Here is a 17492-nt window from a genome sequence, read left to right as displayed (position 1 = left end):
GGTTAGAGTGTTGGGCCAGTAACTGAAAGGTTGCTGTATTGAATCCCTGAGCTGACAAGTTACAGGTCTGTTGTTCTTCCCCTGAACATGTTCATAAATGGCAAAAAATACATCATAGGGAATAAGGTTTTGAAGTGTCTGTCCTATATCTAGGAGATAAACTCAGCAAAAAAAAGAAATGTCCTCTCACTGTCAACTGTGTTTATATTCAGCAAACTTAACATGTGTAAATATTTGTATGAACATAAGATTCAACAACTGAGACAGAAACTGAACAAGTTTCACAGACATGTGACTAACAGAAATTGAATAATGTGTCCCTGAACAAAGGTGGGGTCAAAATCAAAGGTAACAATCAGTATCTGGTGTGGCCACCAGCTGCATTAAGTACTGCAGTACATCTCCTCCTCATGGACTGCACCAGATGTGCCAGTTGTTGCTGTGAGATGTTACCCCACTATTCCACCAAGACACCTGCAAGTTCGCAGACATTTCTGGGGGGAATGGCCCTAGCCCTCACCCTCCATTGAGCACCTCCAGACGTGCTCAATGGGATTGAGATCAGGGCTCTTCGCTGGCTATGGCAGAACACTGACATTCCTGTCTTGCAGAAAATAATGCACAGAACAAGCAGTATGGCTGGTGGCATTGTCATGCTGGAGGGTCATGTCAGGATGAGCCTGCAGTAAGGGTACCACATGAGGGAAGAGGATGTCTTCCCTGTAACACACAACGTTGAGATTGCCTGCTATGACAACAAGCTCAGTCCGATGATGCTGTGACACACTGCCCCAGACCATGACGGACCCTCCACCTCCAAATCGATCCCGCTCCAGAGTACAGGCCTCGGTGTAACGCTCGTTCCTTTGACGATAAACATGAATCCGACCATCACCCCTGGTGAGACAAAACTGCGACTCGTCAGAGAAGAGCACTTTTTGACAGTCCTGTCTGGTCCAGCGACGGTGGGTTTGTACCCATAGGCGACGTTGTTGCCGGTGATGTCTGGTGAGGACCTGCCTTGCAACAGGCCTACAAGCTCTTAGTCCAGCCTCTCTCAGCCTATTGCAGACAGTCTGAACACTGATGGAGGGATTGTGCTTTCCTGGTGTAACTCGGGCAGTTGTTGTTGCCATCCTCTATCTGTCCCGCAGGTATGAATTTCGGATGTACCGATCCTGTGCAGGTGTTGTTACACGTGGTCTGCCACTGCGAGGACAATCAGCTGTCAGTCCTGTCTCCCTGTAGCGGCGTCTCACAGTATGGACATTGCAATTTATTGCGCTGGCCACATCTAAAGTCCTCATGCCTCCCTTCAGCATGCCTAAGGCATGTTCACGCAGATGAGCAGGGACCCTGGGCATCTTTCTTTTGGTGTTTTTCAGAGTCAGTAGAAAGGCCTCTTTAGTGTCCTAAGTTTTCATAACTGTGACATTAATTGCCTGCCATCTGTAAACTGTTAGTGTCTTAACAACCGTTCCACAGGTGCATGTTCATTAATTGTTTAAGGGTCATTGAACAAGTTAAAACCCTTTGCAATGAAGATCTGTGAATTATCTTTGAAAGACAGGGTCCTGAAAAAGGGACGTTTCTTTTTTTGCTGAGTTTCTAAGGAAGCTCAGGACATATTTTTGTTTTTTGGGACACAAAACAACCTTGTACCTTGGGGCTCCCGAGTGGCGCAGCGGTACAAGGCACTGCATCTCAGTGCTAGAGGTGTCACTACAGACCCTGGTTTGATTCCAGGCTGTATCACAACCAGCCATGATTGGGAATCCCAATTGGCCCAGTGTCGTACGGGTTTGGCCGGGGTAGGCCATCATTGTAAATAAGAATTTGTTCTTAAGTCATACCACAGATTCTCAATTGGATTGAGGTCTGGGCTTTGACTAGGCCATTCCAAGACATTTAAATGTTTTTCCTTAAACCACTCGAGTGTTGTTTTAACAGTATGCTTAGGGTCATTGTCCTGTTGGATGGTGAACCCCTGTCCCAGTCTCAAATCTCTGGAATACTGAAACAGGTATCCTTCAAGAATTTCCCTGTATTTAGCGCCATCCATCATTCCTTCAATTCTGACCAGTTTTCCAGTCCCTGCTGATGAAAAACCTCCCAACAGCATGATGTTGCCACCACCATGCTTCACTGTGGGGATGGTGTTCTCAGGGTGATGAGAGGTGTTGGGTTTGCCCCAGACATAGGGTTTTCCTTGATGGCCAAAAAGCTCATTTTTAGTCTCATCTGACCAGAGTACCTTCTTCCATATGTTTGGGGAGTCTCCCACATGCCTTTTGGCAACAACAAACGTGTTTGCTAATTTTTTTCTTTAAGCAATGGCTTTTTTTCTGGCCACTCTTCCGTAAAGCTCAGCTCTGTGGAGTGCACGGCTTAAAGTGGTCCTATGGACAGATACTCCAATCTACGCTGTGGAGCTTTGCAGCTCCTTCTGGGTTATCTTTGTTGCCTCTCTGATTAATGCCCTCCTTGCCTGGCCTGTGAGTTTTGGTGGGCGGCCCTCTCTTGGCAGGTTTGTTGTGATGCCATATTCTTTCCATGTTTTAATAATGGATTTAATGGTGCTCCGTGGGATGTTCAAAGTTTTGGGTATTTTTTTTAAACCCAACCCTGATCTGTACTTATCCACAACTTTGTCCCTGACCTGTTTGGAGAGCTCCTTGGCCTTCATGGTGCCACTTGCTTGGTGTGCCCCTTGCTTCGTGGTGTTGCAGACTCTGGGGCCTTTCAGAACAGGTTTATATATACTGCGATCATGTGACAGATCATGTGACACTTAGATTGCACACAGGTGGACTTTATTTGACTAATTATGTGACTTCTGAAGGTAATTGGTTGCACCAGATCTTATTTAGGGGCTTCCTAGCAAAGGGGGTGAATCCATATGCACGCACCACTTTTCAGTTTTTTTTTTTAGAATTTTTTTAAACATTTCACTTCACCAATTTGGACTATTTTGTGTATGTCCATTGCATGAAATCCAAATAAAAATACATTTAAAATGCAGGTTGTAATGCAACAAAATAGGAAAAATGCCAAGGGGGATGAATACTTTTGCAAAGCACTGTATCCTTGCTTCAGGTCCTGAGCTACAGGTAGTTAGATTTGGGTATGTCATTTTAGGTGAAAATTGAAAAAAAAGGCATTTACATTACATTTACATTTACGTCATTTAGCAGACGCTCTTATCCAGAGCGACTTACAAGGCCTCATCCTTAAGAGGTTATAGATTTCTGTACAGCAGCGGAACCCAACCAACATGAAGGAGCTGGAGCAGTTTTGCCTTGAAGAATGGGCAGAAATCCCAGTGACTAGATGTGCCAAGCTTATAGAGATATACCCCAAGAGACTTGCAGCTGTAATTGCTGCAAAGGTGGCTCTACAACGTATTGACTTTTGTTGGGGGGGTGAATAGTTACGCACGCTCAAGTTTTCAGTTTTTTTGTCTTATTTCTTGTTTGTTTCACAATAAAAAATATTTAGCATCTTCAAAGTGGTAGGCATGTTGTGTAAATCAAATGATACAAACCCCCCAAAAATCTATTTTAATTCCAGGTTGTAAGGCAACAAAATAGGAAAAATGCCAAGGGGGGGGGGGGGAATACTTTCGCAAGCCACTGTATGCATATTCTTGATACCATTTGAAAGGGACCACTTTGAAGTTTGTGGAAATGTGAATTGAATGTGGGAGAATATAACACATTAGATCTGGTGAATGATAATAGAAGAAAAATATATTTTTTTGGACCATCATCTTTGAAATGCAAGCGAAAGGCGACAATGTATTATTCCAGCCCAGGTGGTGTATGCACCGTTAAAAGTCAATTTGTGGACTGTCTGTATTTTAATTGTTATAGCAATGTTTATTCACTCCTGAATCTCAGTCTCTTCAACCAGCGAATGGGTCTTAGTTTATGAGCTCTCTGGTGTCTGGTTACGTTACATAGCCAAAGGCACTGGAGGTTGCGGGGGCTGAGTCACTGGCTTACTGGTGCTCTTCCATGCCGTCCCTGGGAGGGGTGCATCACTTGAGTGGGTTGAGTCACTGACGTGGTCTTCCTGTCTGGGTTGGCGCCCCCCCTTGGGCTGTGCCGTGGCGGAGATATTTGTGGGCTATACTCGGCCTTGTCCCGGGATGGTATGTTGGTGGTTGGAGATATCCCTCCAGTGGTGTGGAGGCTGTGCTTTGGCAAAGGGGGTGGGGTTATATCCTACCTGTTTGGCTCTGTCCGGGGGTTTCATCGGATGGGGCCACAGTGTCTCCTGACCTCTCCTGTCTCAGCCTCCAGTATTTATGCTGCAGTAGTTTATGTGTCGGGGGGCTAGGGTCAGTCTGTCACATCTGGAGTATTTCTCTTGTCTTTTCTGGTGTCCTGTGTGAATTTAAATATGATCTCTCTAATTCTCTCTTTCTCTTTCTTTCTTTCTTTCTTTCTTTCTTTCTCAGGTAGTCCTGAGCCCTAGGACCATGCCTCAGGACTACCTGGCTTGATGACTCCTTGCTGTCCCCAGTTCACCTGGCCGTGCTGCTGCTCCAGTTCCACCTGTTCTGCCTGCAGCTATGGAACCCTGACCTGTTCACCGGACGTGCTACCTGTCCCAGACCTGCTGTCCCAGACCTGCTGGAACCCTGACCTATTCACCGGACGTGCTACCTGTCCCAGACCTGCTGTTTTCAACTCTCTAGAGACTGCAGGAGCGGTAGAGATACTCTCAAAGATCGGCTATGAAAAAGCCAACTGACACTTACTCTTGTGTTACTGACTTGTTGCACCCTCGACAACTACTATGATTATTATTATTTGACCATGCTGGTCATTTATGAACATTTGAACATCTTGGCCCTGTGCTGTTATAATCTCCGCCTGGCACAGCCAGAAGAGGACTGGCCACCCCTCATAGCCTGGTTCCTCTCTAGGTTTCTTCCTAGGTTTTGGCCTTTCTAGGGAGTTTTTCCTAGCCACCGTGCTTCTACACCTGCATTGCTTGCTGTTTGGGGTTTTAGGCTGGGTTTCTGTACAGCACTTTGAGATATCAGCTGATGTAAGAAGGGCTATATAAATACATTTGATTTGATTTGATTTGAAAAATCCTGTCTATTTCCCGCCTAGTTCATTCGCTGAAATTCCGGTCACTTCTTGGCAGAAAGATATGCATACAACCAAAACATTACATAGCACGCAGTGATGTGGGCTGGTGTGGCAAAAGTCCAGGGCTGAATTTTTGTCCCAGTCCGCCCTATCACAATCAGACAGCCAGGAGAGAGAATGCTGAATGTTCAGTCTCTAAAACCCAATTTCCTCTTTGTAATTATACTGAACAAAAAATGTAATGCAACATGCAACAAATTCAAATATTTTACTAATTTTGAGTTCATATTAGGAAATCAGTCAATTGAAATACATTCATTAGGCCCGAATCTATGGATTTCACATGACTGGGAATACAGATATGCATCTGTTGATCACAGATACCTTAAAAAAAAGCAAGTAGAGGCATGGATCAGAAAACCAGTCAGTATCTGGTGTGACCACTATTTGCCTCATGCAGCGCGACACATCTCCTTCACATAGAGTTGATCAGGCTGTTGATTGTGGCGTGTGGAATGTTGTCCCACTCCTCTTCAATGACTGTGAGAAGTTGCTGGACATTGGCAGGAACTGGAACATGCTGTCGTACACGTCGATCAAGCACATCCCAAACATGCTCAGTGGGTGACATGTCTGGTGAGTATACAGGCCATGGAAGAACTGGGACTTTTTCAGCTTCCAGGAATTGTGTACAGATCCTTGCAGCATGGGTGCTGTGCATTATCATGCTGAAACATGAGGTGATGGCGGTGGATGAATGGAATGATCTTAGGATCTCATCACAGTATCTCTGTGCATTCAAATTGTCATCGATAAAATGCGATTGTGTTAGATGTCCGTACCTTATGCCTGTCCATATCATAACCCCACCATCACCATGGGGCACTCTGTTCACCATGTTGACATCAGAAAACCACTCACCCACACAACGACATACACATGGTCTGCGGTGAGGTCGGTTGGACCTACTGCCAAATTCTCTAAAATGACGTTGGAGGCGGCTTATGGTAGAGAAATTACCATTAAATTCTCTGGCACCCTCAATACTTGAGACATCTGTGGCACATTTTAGAGTGGTATTTTATTGTCCCCAGCATAAGGTGCACCTGTGTAATGATCATGCTGTTTAATCAGCTTCTTGACATGCCACACCTGTCAGGTGGATGGATTACCTTGGCAAAGGAGAAATGCTCACTAACAGGGATGTAAACAAATTTGTGCAAATGGAACATTTCTGGGATCTAAGCTTTTCATGTTGTGTTTATATTTTTGTTCATTGCTGAAATCAAGTGCCAGTGATGCACTGACTAGCATGCCCCTAAAGTTCAGCTAAATCATGGCTTTCAGGTGGTTTAATGGGACTTCAAATACATCAATATTTGCTCTTTATATATTACACAAGTAGTGTCAGCTTTGGGTTCACCAGCACAGAGAGAAGTACTCTGAGGTGGGGTGGGGGAGCAGGTTGAAGGCAGAAGCAGAGGCAGACACAGCTGTTAAAGAAGCTATCTATCTATATCTGTGGTGATGCAATGGTGGAACTGGAAGCGGAGAGGAACCCATGGGACGTGCCTGGGTTCAGTGTACTCCATGCAGCCTTCTATTAGACATGACAGGTGATATACTGTGTGAAGGGCAAATACAAATTACTCAGCAAAAGCAGGCAGATGTTGAAAAATGAAGGAAGGAACAGCAGTCCTAGCAGAACCAGGGGAATTCTCCAGCAAAATGCCACCTCAATATCCAGCGAGCACTGGTCCTCAACCATCCTACCCAATTAGACCACAGGATGTGGAGTCTAGCACCTGATGGAACTTCATGGCAGCTTGAGGTTCCTTTTCAAGTCAAAAGGTTTGAGATGTTTAATGTCAATGTGTGAACTTATCATCCTCCCAACACTCATATCTTTGATTACCTTTTATTTTTTTAATTCACCTTTATTTTGACAGAGAGACCAAAGTCTATTTTCCAGATGAGCCCTGTTTAGCTGGTTGGAGAAATATGTTTGGTGAGGTTCTATTTTAATACACTGTACAGCTTTAAAGATTCCCCTTAAATGGCCTTAAAGTCTTTCAGAACGGGAGGAACAGGAAGAGATTAATAAAGAGAAGGCTAGGGTATGTATTTTAAGCTAATAGAAGAAAGACAACGATTTGAGGGAGAATGTAGAGAAGAATCATTAAGGCTTTGGTGTTTACTTCACAATAGCCTCTTCAGCATGTGTGTGTGTCTGTATGATGTCTGTGTGTGTGTCTGTGCATCTGTGCGGGAGTGCATGTGGAGTTTACTTACAAAAATTCTCCATAGGCAAAAAATCAAATCTGAAAACCTTACTGTATTTATTTAACTAGGCAAGTCAGTTAATAACTAATTCGTATTTATAATGAGCCTAGAAACAGTGGGTTAACTGCCTTGTTCAGTGGTAAAACAACAGATTTTTACCTTGTCAGGGATTTGATCTGTCAACCTTTTGATTACTGGTCCAACACTCTAACCACTAGGCTACCTGCCTCCACACTTACAGCAGATCCTGTAATATGAGTCCCTGCAACCAAATCTCATTCAACGTGCATAACTAAACCCCCTCATCAACAGATTTGCTGTCTTTTGTCTCAGTTGGAGATATTGATTATGTGTTGGCCAATAAACGGCAAATGGAGCTTTTAACCTTTATAAGACAGTGACTGAGGTTTTTTGCAATCACAATGAATCAATCAGTGTAGGTATCAGACATAAAACCGCTGTTAGCCAACCCCTAGTCTTGTCCACCAGCCAGGGCTTGTTGGCAGTTAACCTGGGGACGAGGTTACCTCGCTGACACCTATAGGCATCAGAAGGAAACCACAAACCATACTGTATATATCACAATGTGAAATAGGAAAATAGACAGTACAAAGCAATCCTTAGAGACCACAGTATCCTCACAGTTGGGTGCATGGAAGGTTCATTTCCTTCAGCTATTTGTTGTGTTTACACTGCAATTTTGATTTATTTATTTAACCTTTATTTAACCAGGCAAGTCAGAACAAATTCTTATTTACAATGAATGCCTACTGGGGAACAGTGGGTTAACTGCCTTTTCAGGAGCAAAAAGACAGATTTTCACATTGTCAGCTCAGGGATTTGATCTAGCACCCTTTTGGTTAGCGGCGCAACACTCTAACCACTAGGCTACCTAAAGAGCTCATGTAGTTGATGATGTATAACAGCTGACAGACGTTTTGTGATGATGCTGTCAATACAGACCGGCTCAATGGTTTTGAACATCATCAATAATGAGGAATATTGACTGATAAGGTCCCAAAGGTTTTGTCATGAATGTGACTGCATGGATGGTAATTTCAGGAAGATGAATACATAGAGCTATATATTGCAAGGGGACAAAGCTTGATCTTCGTGAAAGTGAAGGTTAAAGTATAGAGTATTTCCATCTGAGAAGTAGACACGCAATGGACGGCCATTACCTTCTCTCTGACTCAAACATATTAGCTGACATTGTTGTTATTGATTGATTACCATGTAAATTAATTGTTGACATTATTTTAAAAAATAAGAAATAAGATGGAAAAACATTAAAAAAAGAAAAGATAAGTGTAAGAAATGAAAACAATGCTACAACGACAACAAAAAAGGGTGTGGGGTGCATTAAAAGGGGTCTGATCAAATTGATTGGATAGTTTTTCAAATGTCCACAGGCTGCTCTATTTTACAACTCATGACAGCAAAGCACAACCCTGCAGAAGATGCTGGAGATATTGATGCTCAATAAAAGGCGAGTACATTGTGCACATCTGGATCATACATTTCTATAACATTGTAGAGTCAAAGCTCCATTGTGATCTCACAACCAATTAAATGAAGAGATACAAATATGTGGGCTCTGCGCTCCCTACATTTCTGTACATAATCTACATCAATGTGAAAGGAAACAGTGCCACACGGTGGATATATTTGAAATGATTTCACATTTTCAAATAGTTTGGCACAAAATACATGTAGCAATCTATTCTGAGGAATGGTTTTCCACTCACAGGTTAAAACAACTCCTTGATTAAAAAGCTCAATGGAGAATCTGAATCTGTGAACCTGTCCCTAAAAGTTATGTAACTTTAGATTCAGTAGGGCAGGCTAGCGTTTGTGTCTGACCAGATGCAATTTCATTCTTTAGGTGTTTAAGATATTTTAACGCAATTCTTAAGTACAAGGCTGAACAACAACTGAAAAGCCCCAAGCAATTATGCGAACCAGAAAAGCTTGAATGTCGGCTGACAGTAACCTACCCTTGTTTGTTTTCTAGGTTGCTGATGAGCTGACCATTAACAAATACCTTGAAAGCAGAGGATGGAGGGTTAATTCAAGTAAAAATTCAGTTTCCCTAACTTTATTAATACGGTTTACGGGATTTTTTTAAACTAGGCAAGTAAGTTAAGAACAAATACTTATTTACAATGACAACCTACCCCAGCCGACGCTGGGCCAATTGTGCACCGCCCTTTGGAACTCTCAATCACAGCCAGATGTGATACAGCCCGGATATGAACCAGGAGCTGTAATGTCGCCTATTGCACTGAGATGCAGCGCCTTAGACAGCTGCGCCATTCAGGAACCCAACTCGGGAGATATTCACCCAAATTAGAAAATTACATTTTGGTCAAGGCTATCGTGTTCAAAACATCTTTAAGTGACTTTGCTGAGTTTTACAATTATATTTTAGACACTTACGGATGATTTGGACATTATTGACAAAAAATGCTAATATCGGTCCAAAGATGTTGACAACTGTGCCATACAGATGGCAAAATAGTTGGGAAGAGATGATGTACCGATTCCATGGTACAGGGTGTATGAGTTGATATATAAAACAACGCAAGATTCAAGACTTTGTGCTTTTCAGCTAAAATTATTATATAGAATTCTTGCCACCAACAAAATGTAGAATATTTGGGGCATAAGATCATCGAAGCTCTGCAGATTTTTTTTGTGAGGATATAGAATCAATAGACCATTTATTTTGGTATTGCCCTCAGGTAGCCTGTTTCTGGTCTCAGGTTCAGGAATGGCTCAGGAATCTAAAATTGACCCTAGAAATAGTACTGTTAGGAGATCTGGAGAGACCGGGTCAGTCAATTACTAATATACTAACACTCTTAGTAAAAGTATTTATCTTCATCTCGCAATCTGTGGATTCTATTCGATTAGATAGATTGAAATTGTACGTTAAACATCACAGCATAGTTGAAAGATACGTGTTGCGTAGAAACCCGAAGTGGGTGGCCAGCAGAGATAGATGGGATGGGCTGAGGGAAGCTGAGGGTTGGGATGTGGAATTGGAGACAAGTAGGAGTGGAGTTGCTGTGTGGGAAATAGAATGATGGTCAAAGATAAAAGTAAAAAAATGTAAAATAAAAAGTCAAAATAAAACATAATAAAAAGTACATTTGAATGACACTAAATAGCAGTGTTTTTACAACTAATGTCGGTTTGCCTGAGCCTGATGCCGTGCAGGTGTTTGTAGACATGCATAGACACACACTCTCATTCAAATAAACACATACAAGAACACACACATGCATGTAATAGTGCCAGACATGCACACAAACTTATACAGTAGGCATTGCTGTTATGATGATAGTTGTCCTTGATGTCCTTTGTTTTAAATGTATTATTTTGTTTTATTTGTTTTATTATTATTTTTGCATTGTTGTTTGCGGTTTTCTTCTGTCTTTTCCTTTTTTCTCTTTAGCTCATTCTCTTGGTTGTTGGTGCATTGGGGGGTTCTTGAGGGTGGGGAATGGAATTCATTGCCCTTGAGCAGGGCATTGACCCTGGATGCTTCTGTGTGTTGCTCTGAATGGGAATATGTTGGATGACTGGTATGATGAAGTTGTTGAGCGGCTTCACTGCAAGTATATTGTATGTTTCAAATATTCAATAAATTAAAAAAATATAAATAAATATTGGTCCAATGACTTAGGATTTGTGCCACAAATGCTTAATGTTAGCATGTGGAAACAGTGACTGGGAAACTAAACCAAATAATGGATTGCTGTCATACCTTGTCCATAGACTGCTTACAGGATCAGGAAACTAATGTGTAATTTTCGAATTTGGGTGAACTATCCCTTCAATGCTATTTTGCATTTCGGGGTTTACCCACCTGTTCTGCTAGATGAGTGTTTTGGGGTATTTTCACCTACTTACCTACAGAGTTTAGACTTCACCCACACATGTTTTTACCACTACATCCCCAAGGGATACTTCAGTATATTCTGGATTCCATGAAGCTAAATAGTAAACCCTGGAACCCTAGGGAAAAAAGTAAAACCAAATTCTAAGAACTAACTTGGAGCTGCCAAAAACACTCCTTTTACTCTTTATCATAGATCAAAAATAGCTAAAGTGGGTCTTTCATTAGAAGAGGAGAATACCCCCCCTTCTCCACACCCAATGAGTAGGGTACTGCCAATGGGATACTGCCCAAATTGGCACTGTCAACATATTATATAATTGTCTGCACCCTTTGAAGGGAGCTTTCAAGCTACAAAGCAGACCTTTGTTGATTATCTGAAGCAGTTCATTCTTAGTTTTGTACATTGTATATGCTCTGGCAAACATCTCTGGCATGGTGTCCAATCTGGTTTAATAGGCAGGCAATACTGAGTAACCAAATTACAGTCACAAATAGGATAGGGCAGTTTTAAAAAACCTGATTGTGTACATCAAATGCTTTTGCTGATAATGCTAGATTATGAAATATTTCTAATTTGAAAGGAACTGACACCCACATATTGTATAAGCCCCAAACATTTGAATAATGATGTCAATGCTATGCCACTGACATAGCTTCTCCCTGTTTGAAACCGGTTAAACACACAGGAAGGAAAGTTTTCCAAAGGAGATTGAGATTGTGCAATGCTTCGTGCCTTGATACCACGTTCCGGACACATCCATGCAGAAGAATGTTCCTAATGCCGCCCACGTTCGGGATATTTTTGTTGTATTTGCAGCGTTTTATACCATTGGGACTTAAATGACATTTTACGTGATTTAGACTCCACGTAGAAGCTTTATAGCAGGCTAAAATCTAGGATACTTCGTTTTTGATGTATTGAAACTTCTTGGAGTTCTCACTTTTTTCATTTTCCAGTTTAATAGGGTGCGGTTTTTTTTTATAATCGGGTAATTTATTCTCTCAGTATTCATCCCTTGATACTGTATCAACTCATTAAACAATTTCACCGTCATGTGAAACAACAGAGCGAAATCTAAAGTTGACTAGAAACCGTTGCACGGTGACTAGTCCTAAAGGTATGAGGGACAGTTCGCAGTCCATCAGACTTCCACGCCAAAGTTTCCTGTAAGCCAAGGTAAATACCACATCTCTCTCTCTCCCTCTCTCTCTCTCTCCTCTCTGCTTGGAACGACCGCCTACTTACTTGCCATTGGACACCTCACGTTCATATAAGACATGCAACTGTTGCATTCCAGTATGTGAGTGGTTGACAAGGCTGTCACCGGTCGGGGAGGCGTGACCGACCGATGACTGTCCGAGGGGGACATGGACGGACACAGTCGGACGATCATCCCATCTGAAAGTGAAAGATCCCGCGGAGGGTCCTGCTGCGCTGAGTGTTCCGGAGCTGTCTGATGTAGTCTAATAAAGTACGCCTACAGTAGTAGCCTTGAAGAGGAAGAAGAACACCCACATGCATTGGTATTTCCTCTCTCGTCTTGTGCAATATTCTCTAACTTTTTACTATTCACGTGAAACAGTGTACGCAAAAAGAGCACAAGTATAGCCTATACCAAATTTAATTGAATGCATGTCAGCATGTTAAGTTATAGTATTTGATGGGCGTGAAATAGGTTTTTCAGATTTTTGGAAGAGAGCAATGTCAGAAATGAATTTCGCACTGATTGCTCTGCCTGCCTCTCTCCACAGCCTTTGTCACTCAAACATGGGAGAGGCTGGAGGGAGAGATTTATACTGTAGGTTTATGTGAGGTCTTGATTGAGTTATTGTGTGTCAACGATATTTAGTCAATGGGTGCCACCTTGTAAATTCCTCAGTCACATTTAGCCATAGGCAAACACTTTACAGGGTTGACAATAGGAAATAGGTGTTGCTGAGATTTGACTGAATTTGCCTTGTTATCATGTAAGGATCCCGTTTTGAAGGTGTTGCAACAGCATTTCTGTTCATTAGCAACTCTGTTTTATCAGATGTGGGCATGTGGCCAATATCTAATAATAAAGTTGAAGTTACATGTCTGATAGTATGTCTGCATCTGAAAATGCATTCTTTCACCAGTTCAGGAAAGGAACATTTGATTACTTGATAAAAACGTGCTTGTATCTTATGATCAGAAGAACATGAGGAGAGAACAACGTTTGAGTTTTCACCCTGAAGAAGGCGAGTGTATTATGAATTCAAACTGCATTAGAAATACATTTCAAGTGTGACTTTATCTGTTTCGATGTGTACATTTGAATCAGATGTGTGTTGAGTTATTATACCCCCATTACATGTACATTTTATTCATTTAGCAGACACTCTTATCCAGAGTGATTTACAGGAGCAATTAGGGTTACGTTTATACACCACACTGCTTATAAAGATATCCTTATCTTTTCTCTGTTCATCTTCAAGGTGGAAGTGTTCATGTTTTCCCTCCCCGTCCCCTATAGCATCGCTCCTATCACTGTTTAGAGTGCAAACTACAGAGAGAAAGAATGGATCAGACACAGCGTTAGAAGCTCAGGGCAAGGTCCATAGACAGTATAGTAGCTTAATCTGCAAGGTTAACTGCAGATTAAGGCTAACTACTGCTAATAAATTGTCAGGTCTGCTGCAGGAGTCAGAACAGGTCTGGTGTAATCTAGCCTCCTGCCCCTGGGGCCTTGGTGGCCCAGCCAGGTAGGGCCAGGATGAAGGGTGTCCTCTGATTGCCTGGCTAAACCAGACTGAACATGCACTCACCAGGCTAGTCCTCTCTTCTGAGGTGGCAGGATGTTACAGATAAACTGTGAAGGAGAGACGTTCACTTGGACTAGAGACTCATTTTGAAGTCATTTGACTGCTGAAGCAAGTAGTGTGTTGTGTTTCTATTTATTGAAGGAACTTTTTAACCTGTGTGTCAGATGTGTTTGGGGAGTCCTCCAACAAAGGGGATGTTTTTATTACAAATACTTTTACTTGCTCTGCAGTTTTAAAATAAATTAAGTAATTGTAAACCTCTTTTTATACTTAGTTATTGTTTTTAAGCCTTTTAAGTGTTAGAGTAGGCCAGCTCTGAAGGCTAAATGTTTTTCTAATGGTGTTACTCTCCTTTTTCAGTTGCCATTCTCCTGAAACTATCCAGCCAGCAACAACAACAGTCCCACCATCCATCAGACCATCCCTCATGGCAACGATCGTCATGGAGAGGATTGGGCGTCTGTTCATCAACCTCCAGCAGGTAAGGGCGGTGCCCCAGATGCTGACAGAGGTCGCCCCCTCCATGCCCGGCACGCTGCGGGACACCGAAGTTCCCGGGTTCTTCAGAGAGCGCTACATCCACGCCGGCTACCGACCGCTCCACCAGGGCTGGAGGTACTGTAACATGATGTACTACAATACCCATAATGCTATGTAGAACATCCAGTTTTATTATAGAAAAGACGTCTCTGAAGCTAACATAATGGTGTCCCATCTCTGAAGCTAACATAATGGTGTCCCGTCTCTGAAGCTAACATAATGGTGTCCCGTCTCTGAAGCTAACATAATTGTGTCCCGTCTCTGAAGCTAACATAATGGTGTCCCGTCTCTGAAGCTAACATAATGGTGTCCCGTCTCTGAAGCTAACATAATGGTGTCCCGTCTCTGAAGCTAACATAATGGTGTCCCGTCTCTGAAGCTAACATAATGGTGTTCCGTCTCTGAAGCTAACATAATGGTGTCCCATCTCTGAAGCTAACATAATGGTGTCCCGTCTCTGAAACTAACATAATGGTGTCCCGTCTCTGAAGCTAACATAATGGTGTCCCGTCTCTGAAGCTAACATAATGGTGTTCCATCTCCTTATCGATACAGGTACTACTTCCTTTCGCTGTTCCAGCGTCACAACGAGACCATCAACGTGTGGACCCACCTGCTGGGGTCTCTCCTTGTCCTGGTCAAGTTCCTCCAGCTGGCTGAGATGGTAGACTTCATACATGACGCCCATGCCTGGCCCCTCCTCATCCTCCTCCTGTCCTCCCTGGCCTACATGGCTTGCAGCACTGTAGCCCACCTCCTGGCCGCCAAATCAGAGTTCTACCACTACTGCTTCTTCTTCCTGGATTACGTAGGAGTGGCTCAGTATCAGTACGGCAGTGCCGTGGCTCACTTCTACTATGCTGTGGAACCAGACTACCACCGGTGGGTCTCCTCGGTCTTCATGCCCACTGCCACCTTCCTCTGTTGCCTGTCCTGCCTGGGCTGCTGCTATGGGAAGTATCGCAACCACAGCCTGCGGGTCTGGGTCCGGAAGGTGGGGCAGGTGGTTCCCTCAGCTATGGCCTATGCCTGGGATACTAGCCCGGTGTTCCATCGCCTCCTCCTCTGGCCCACGTCGCACAGTGATGACATCACTTCCGCGGCCAGTGGCGTAGTCGGCGACCCGGCTATATCCTTCCATGGGGGCCAGGTAGCCTTCTTCCTGTCCAGTGCGTTCTTCTTCACCAACCCACTTCCAGAGCGTCTGTTCCCAGGCCACTGTGACTTCCTGGGGCAGGGCCACCAGCTGTTCCACATCTTCCTGGTGATCTGTACCCTCTGTCAGATCCAGGCCTCTCACCTGGACTACCTGGGCCGACGGCCACTCTACACACAGCTACACGGAGAGGGAGGAGCTGCAGCCACTATCTATCTGGTTCAGTATGGAGCCACACAGGTGGTCTGTGTCTGCATAGCAGTCTTTATGGCGAGGAAAGTAAAACGGTTGCTTGACTGCAGAGACAAGTCCAAATGAATTGGCTTGGAGACTATGTAAGAGGGTAGGAGAGTTATAATCACTACACAGTGGGCAAAACTGGTTGAAATGGGTTGACGTTATTACAGCCAGAAACTTTTGCCCAGTTTTGCCCGCTGGGTTGGTACCAAAGTGATCAATGTGGCCTTGGTTGACTCGACACACACTGCCTTCCTTGCCTGCTGGAGTTTGTTTTTGAAATGTACATTTATATTATGATATTATGTTTCTCTACAGCACCTGTGTCCTTGAGAGAGTGTTGTTTACCTTTTACATAATGGAAGTTGAGGAAGCCTATTACTAGCATGGTCACAGATCTGTGACCATAAGAGTTGGCAAGACAGCACAAACAGATCTGGAACCAGGCTAGCCTAGCACTGAACGAAGCCTCAATGAGATGTAAGAATGTTGATAACTTGCATAGTACTTTCTATATTTGCTATGATTGCTCACTGTAATCCTAGAATAGATTTGCTTAGTTGTTTTCTGTTTTTCAATTGGCATGGTGGTGTCAAATTATGTATGTAATGTACATTATCGTACATCTGTAAATTGTTGATGAGGTTATGTTCCATTGCTACATTTTCCTTTTGAGTAACCATGAGGGGAAAAGATAAATGTGTTCCCTCTCTTACCCTGGCCTACCACTGCCACGACACACTCTTCACTCAGTGCTGTGACGTAAACCAGAGTAGAGACAGGCTCCGATTGGCTCTTTCTGGAAGATCACCCATGGTGACCAAAAATAAAACATCAATTCAGCCAATGGGATTGAAAAAAGGTGTGAGGACAACCCCCCTTATACATTGCAACACAAATAGCCAATCCCAATTGGTTCCCCATGCCTTCCCCTTTGCCATATTAAACCTTATATGTTTGCAGATCTGAAGGGTGATAGGTAATACGTGTAGTGTTGGAGCTTCCACCATATTGCTTCCACCTTACAGACCTGCAATCGCAGGGATATGGCCAAGGAGAAGGGCTAGGGAGTGTATTGGAACCGGCTTTGTTCATGTTTACCCTTTGTCCATTACTCTCTGATTGTGCCATAGGGTGGTATCAGTGGAGGCTGCTGAGGGTAGGAGGGCTCATAATAATGGCTGGAGCAAATGGAATGGATCAAACACCTGGAAACCATGTGTTTGATGTATTTGATACCATTTCACTGATTCCGCTCCAGCCATTACCACGAGCCCGTCCTCCAAATTAAAGTGCCACCAACCTCCTTTGGGAGATATAGTTTCCCCCTGACTGATGCAAAAAAATACCTTCACAACAATGCAGTGTTATTATGACATGTCAGGAATCATAACAATTTGCAGGGCCTTCACATTTCAGAACTTTGTTAACTTTATGGCATTTGTAGAACAGCAATAAAAACTACTCGAAGCCCACA

General features: G+C 43.2%; 1 protein-coding gene across 2 annotated transcripts; it reads left to right on the top strand.

Annotated features, from left to right (window-relative positions):
* Positions 1-12037: 12037 nt before the first annotated feature.
* Positions 12038-17492, top strand: LOC115173733 (membrane progestin receptor alpha-B). 2 transcript variants are annotated; one of them, XM_029732085.1, is made up of 4 exons: positions 12038-12472; positions 12594-12819; positions 14443-14697; positions 15178-17492. In XM_029732085.1, exons 2-4 carry the CDS (start codon positions 12812-12814, stop codon positions 16094-16096), a joined length of 1182 nt encoding a protein of 393 aa, XP_029587945.1. In that variant the 5' UTR covers positions 12038-12472; positions 12594-12811; the 3' UTR covers positions 16097-17492. The 2 variants fall into 2 exon arrangements, with proteins under 2 accessions (XP_029587945.1, XP_029587946.1); XM_029732086.1 differs by lacking the exon at positions 12594-12819.

This window comes from Salmo trutta, chromosome 34 (genome assembly GCF_901001165.1).
Source record: "Salmo trutta chromosome 34, fSalTru1.1, whole genome shotgun sequence".
Classification (NCBI taxonomy): Eukaryota; Metazoa; Chordata; class Actinopteri; order Salmoniformes; family Salmonidae; genus Salmo; species Salmo trutta.
Note: the sequence above shows the minus strand (reverse complement) of the source record. Positions and strands in the feature narration are given on the sequence as shown.

Coding starts and splice junctions, on each gene's coding strand:
- LOC115173733 (XM_029732085.1), top strand. Junction 14,698..15,177: donor CCGCTCCACCAGGGCTGGAG/GTACTGTAACAT, acceptor TTATCGATACAG/GTACTACTTCCTTTCGCTGT.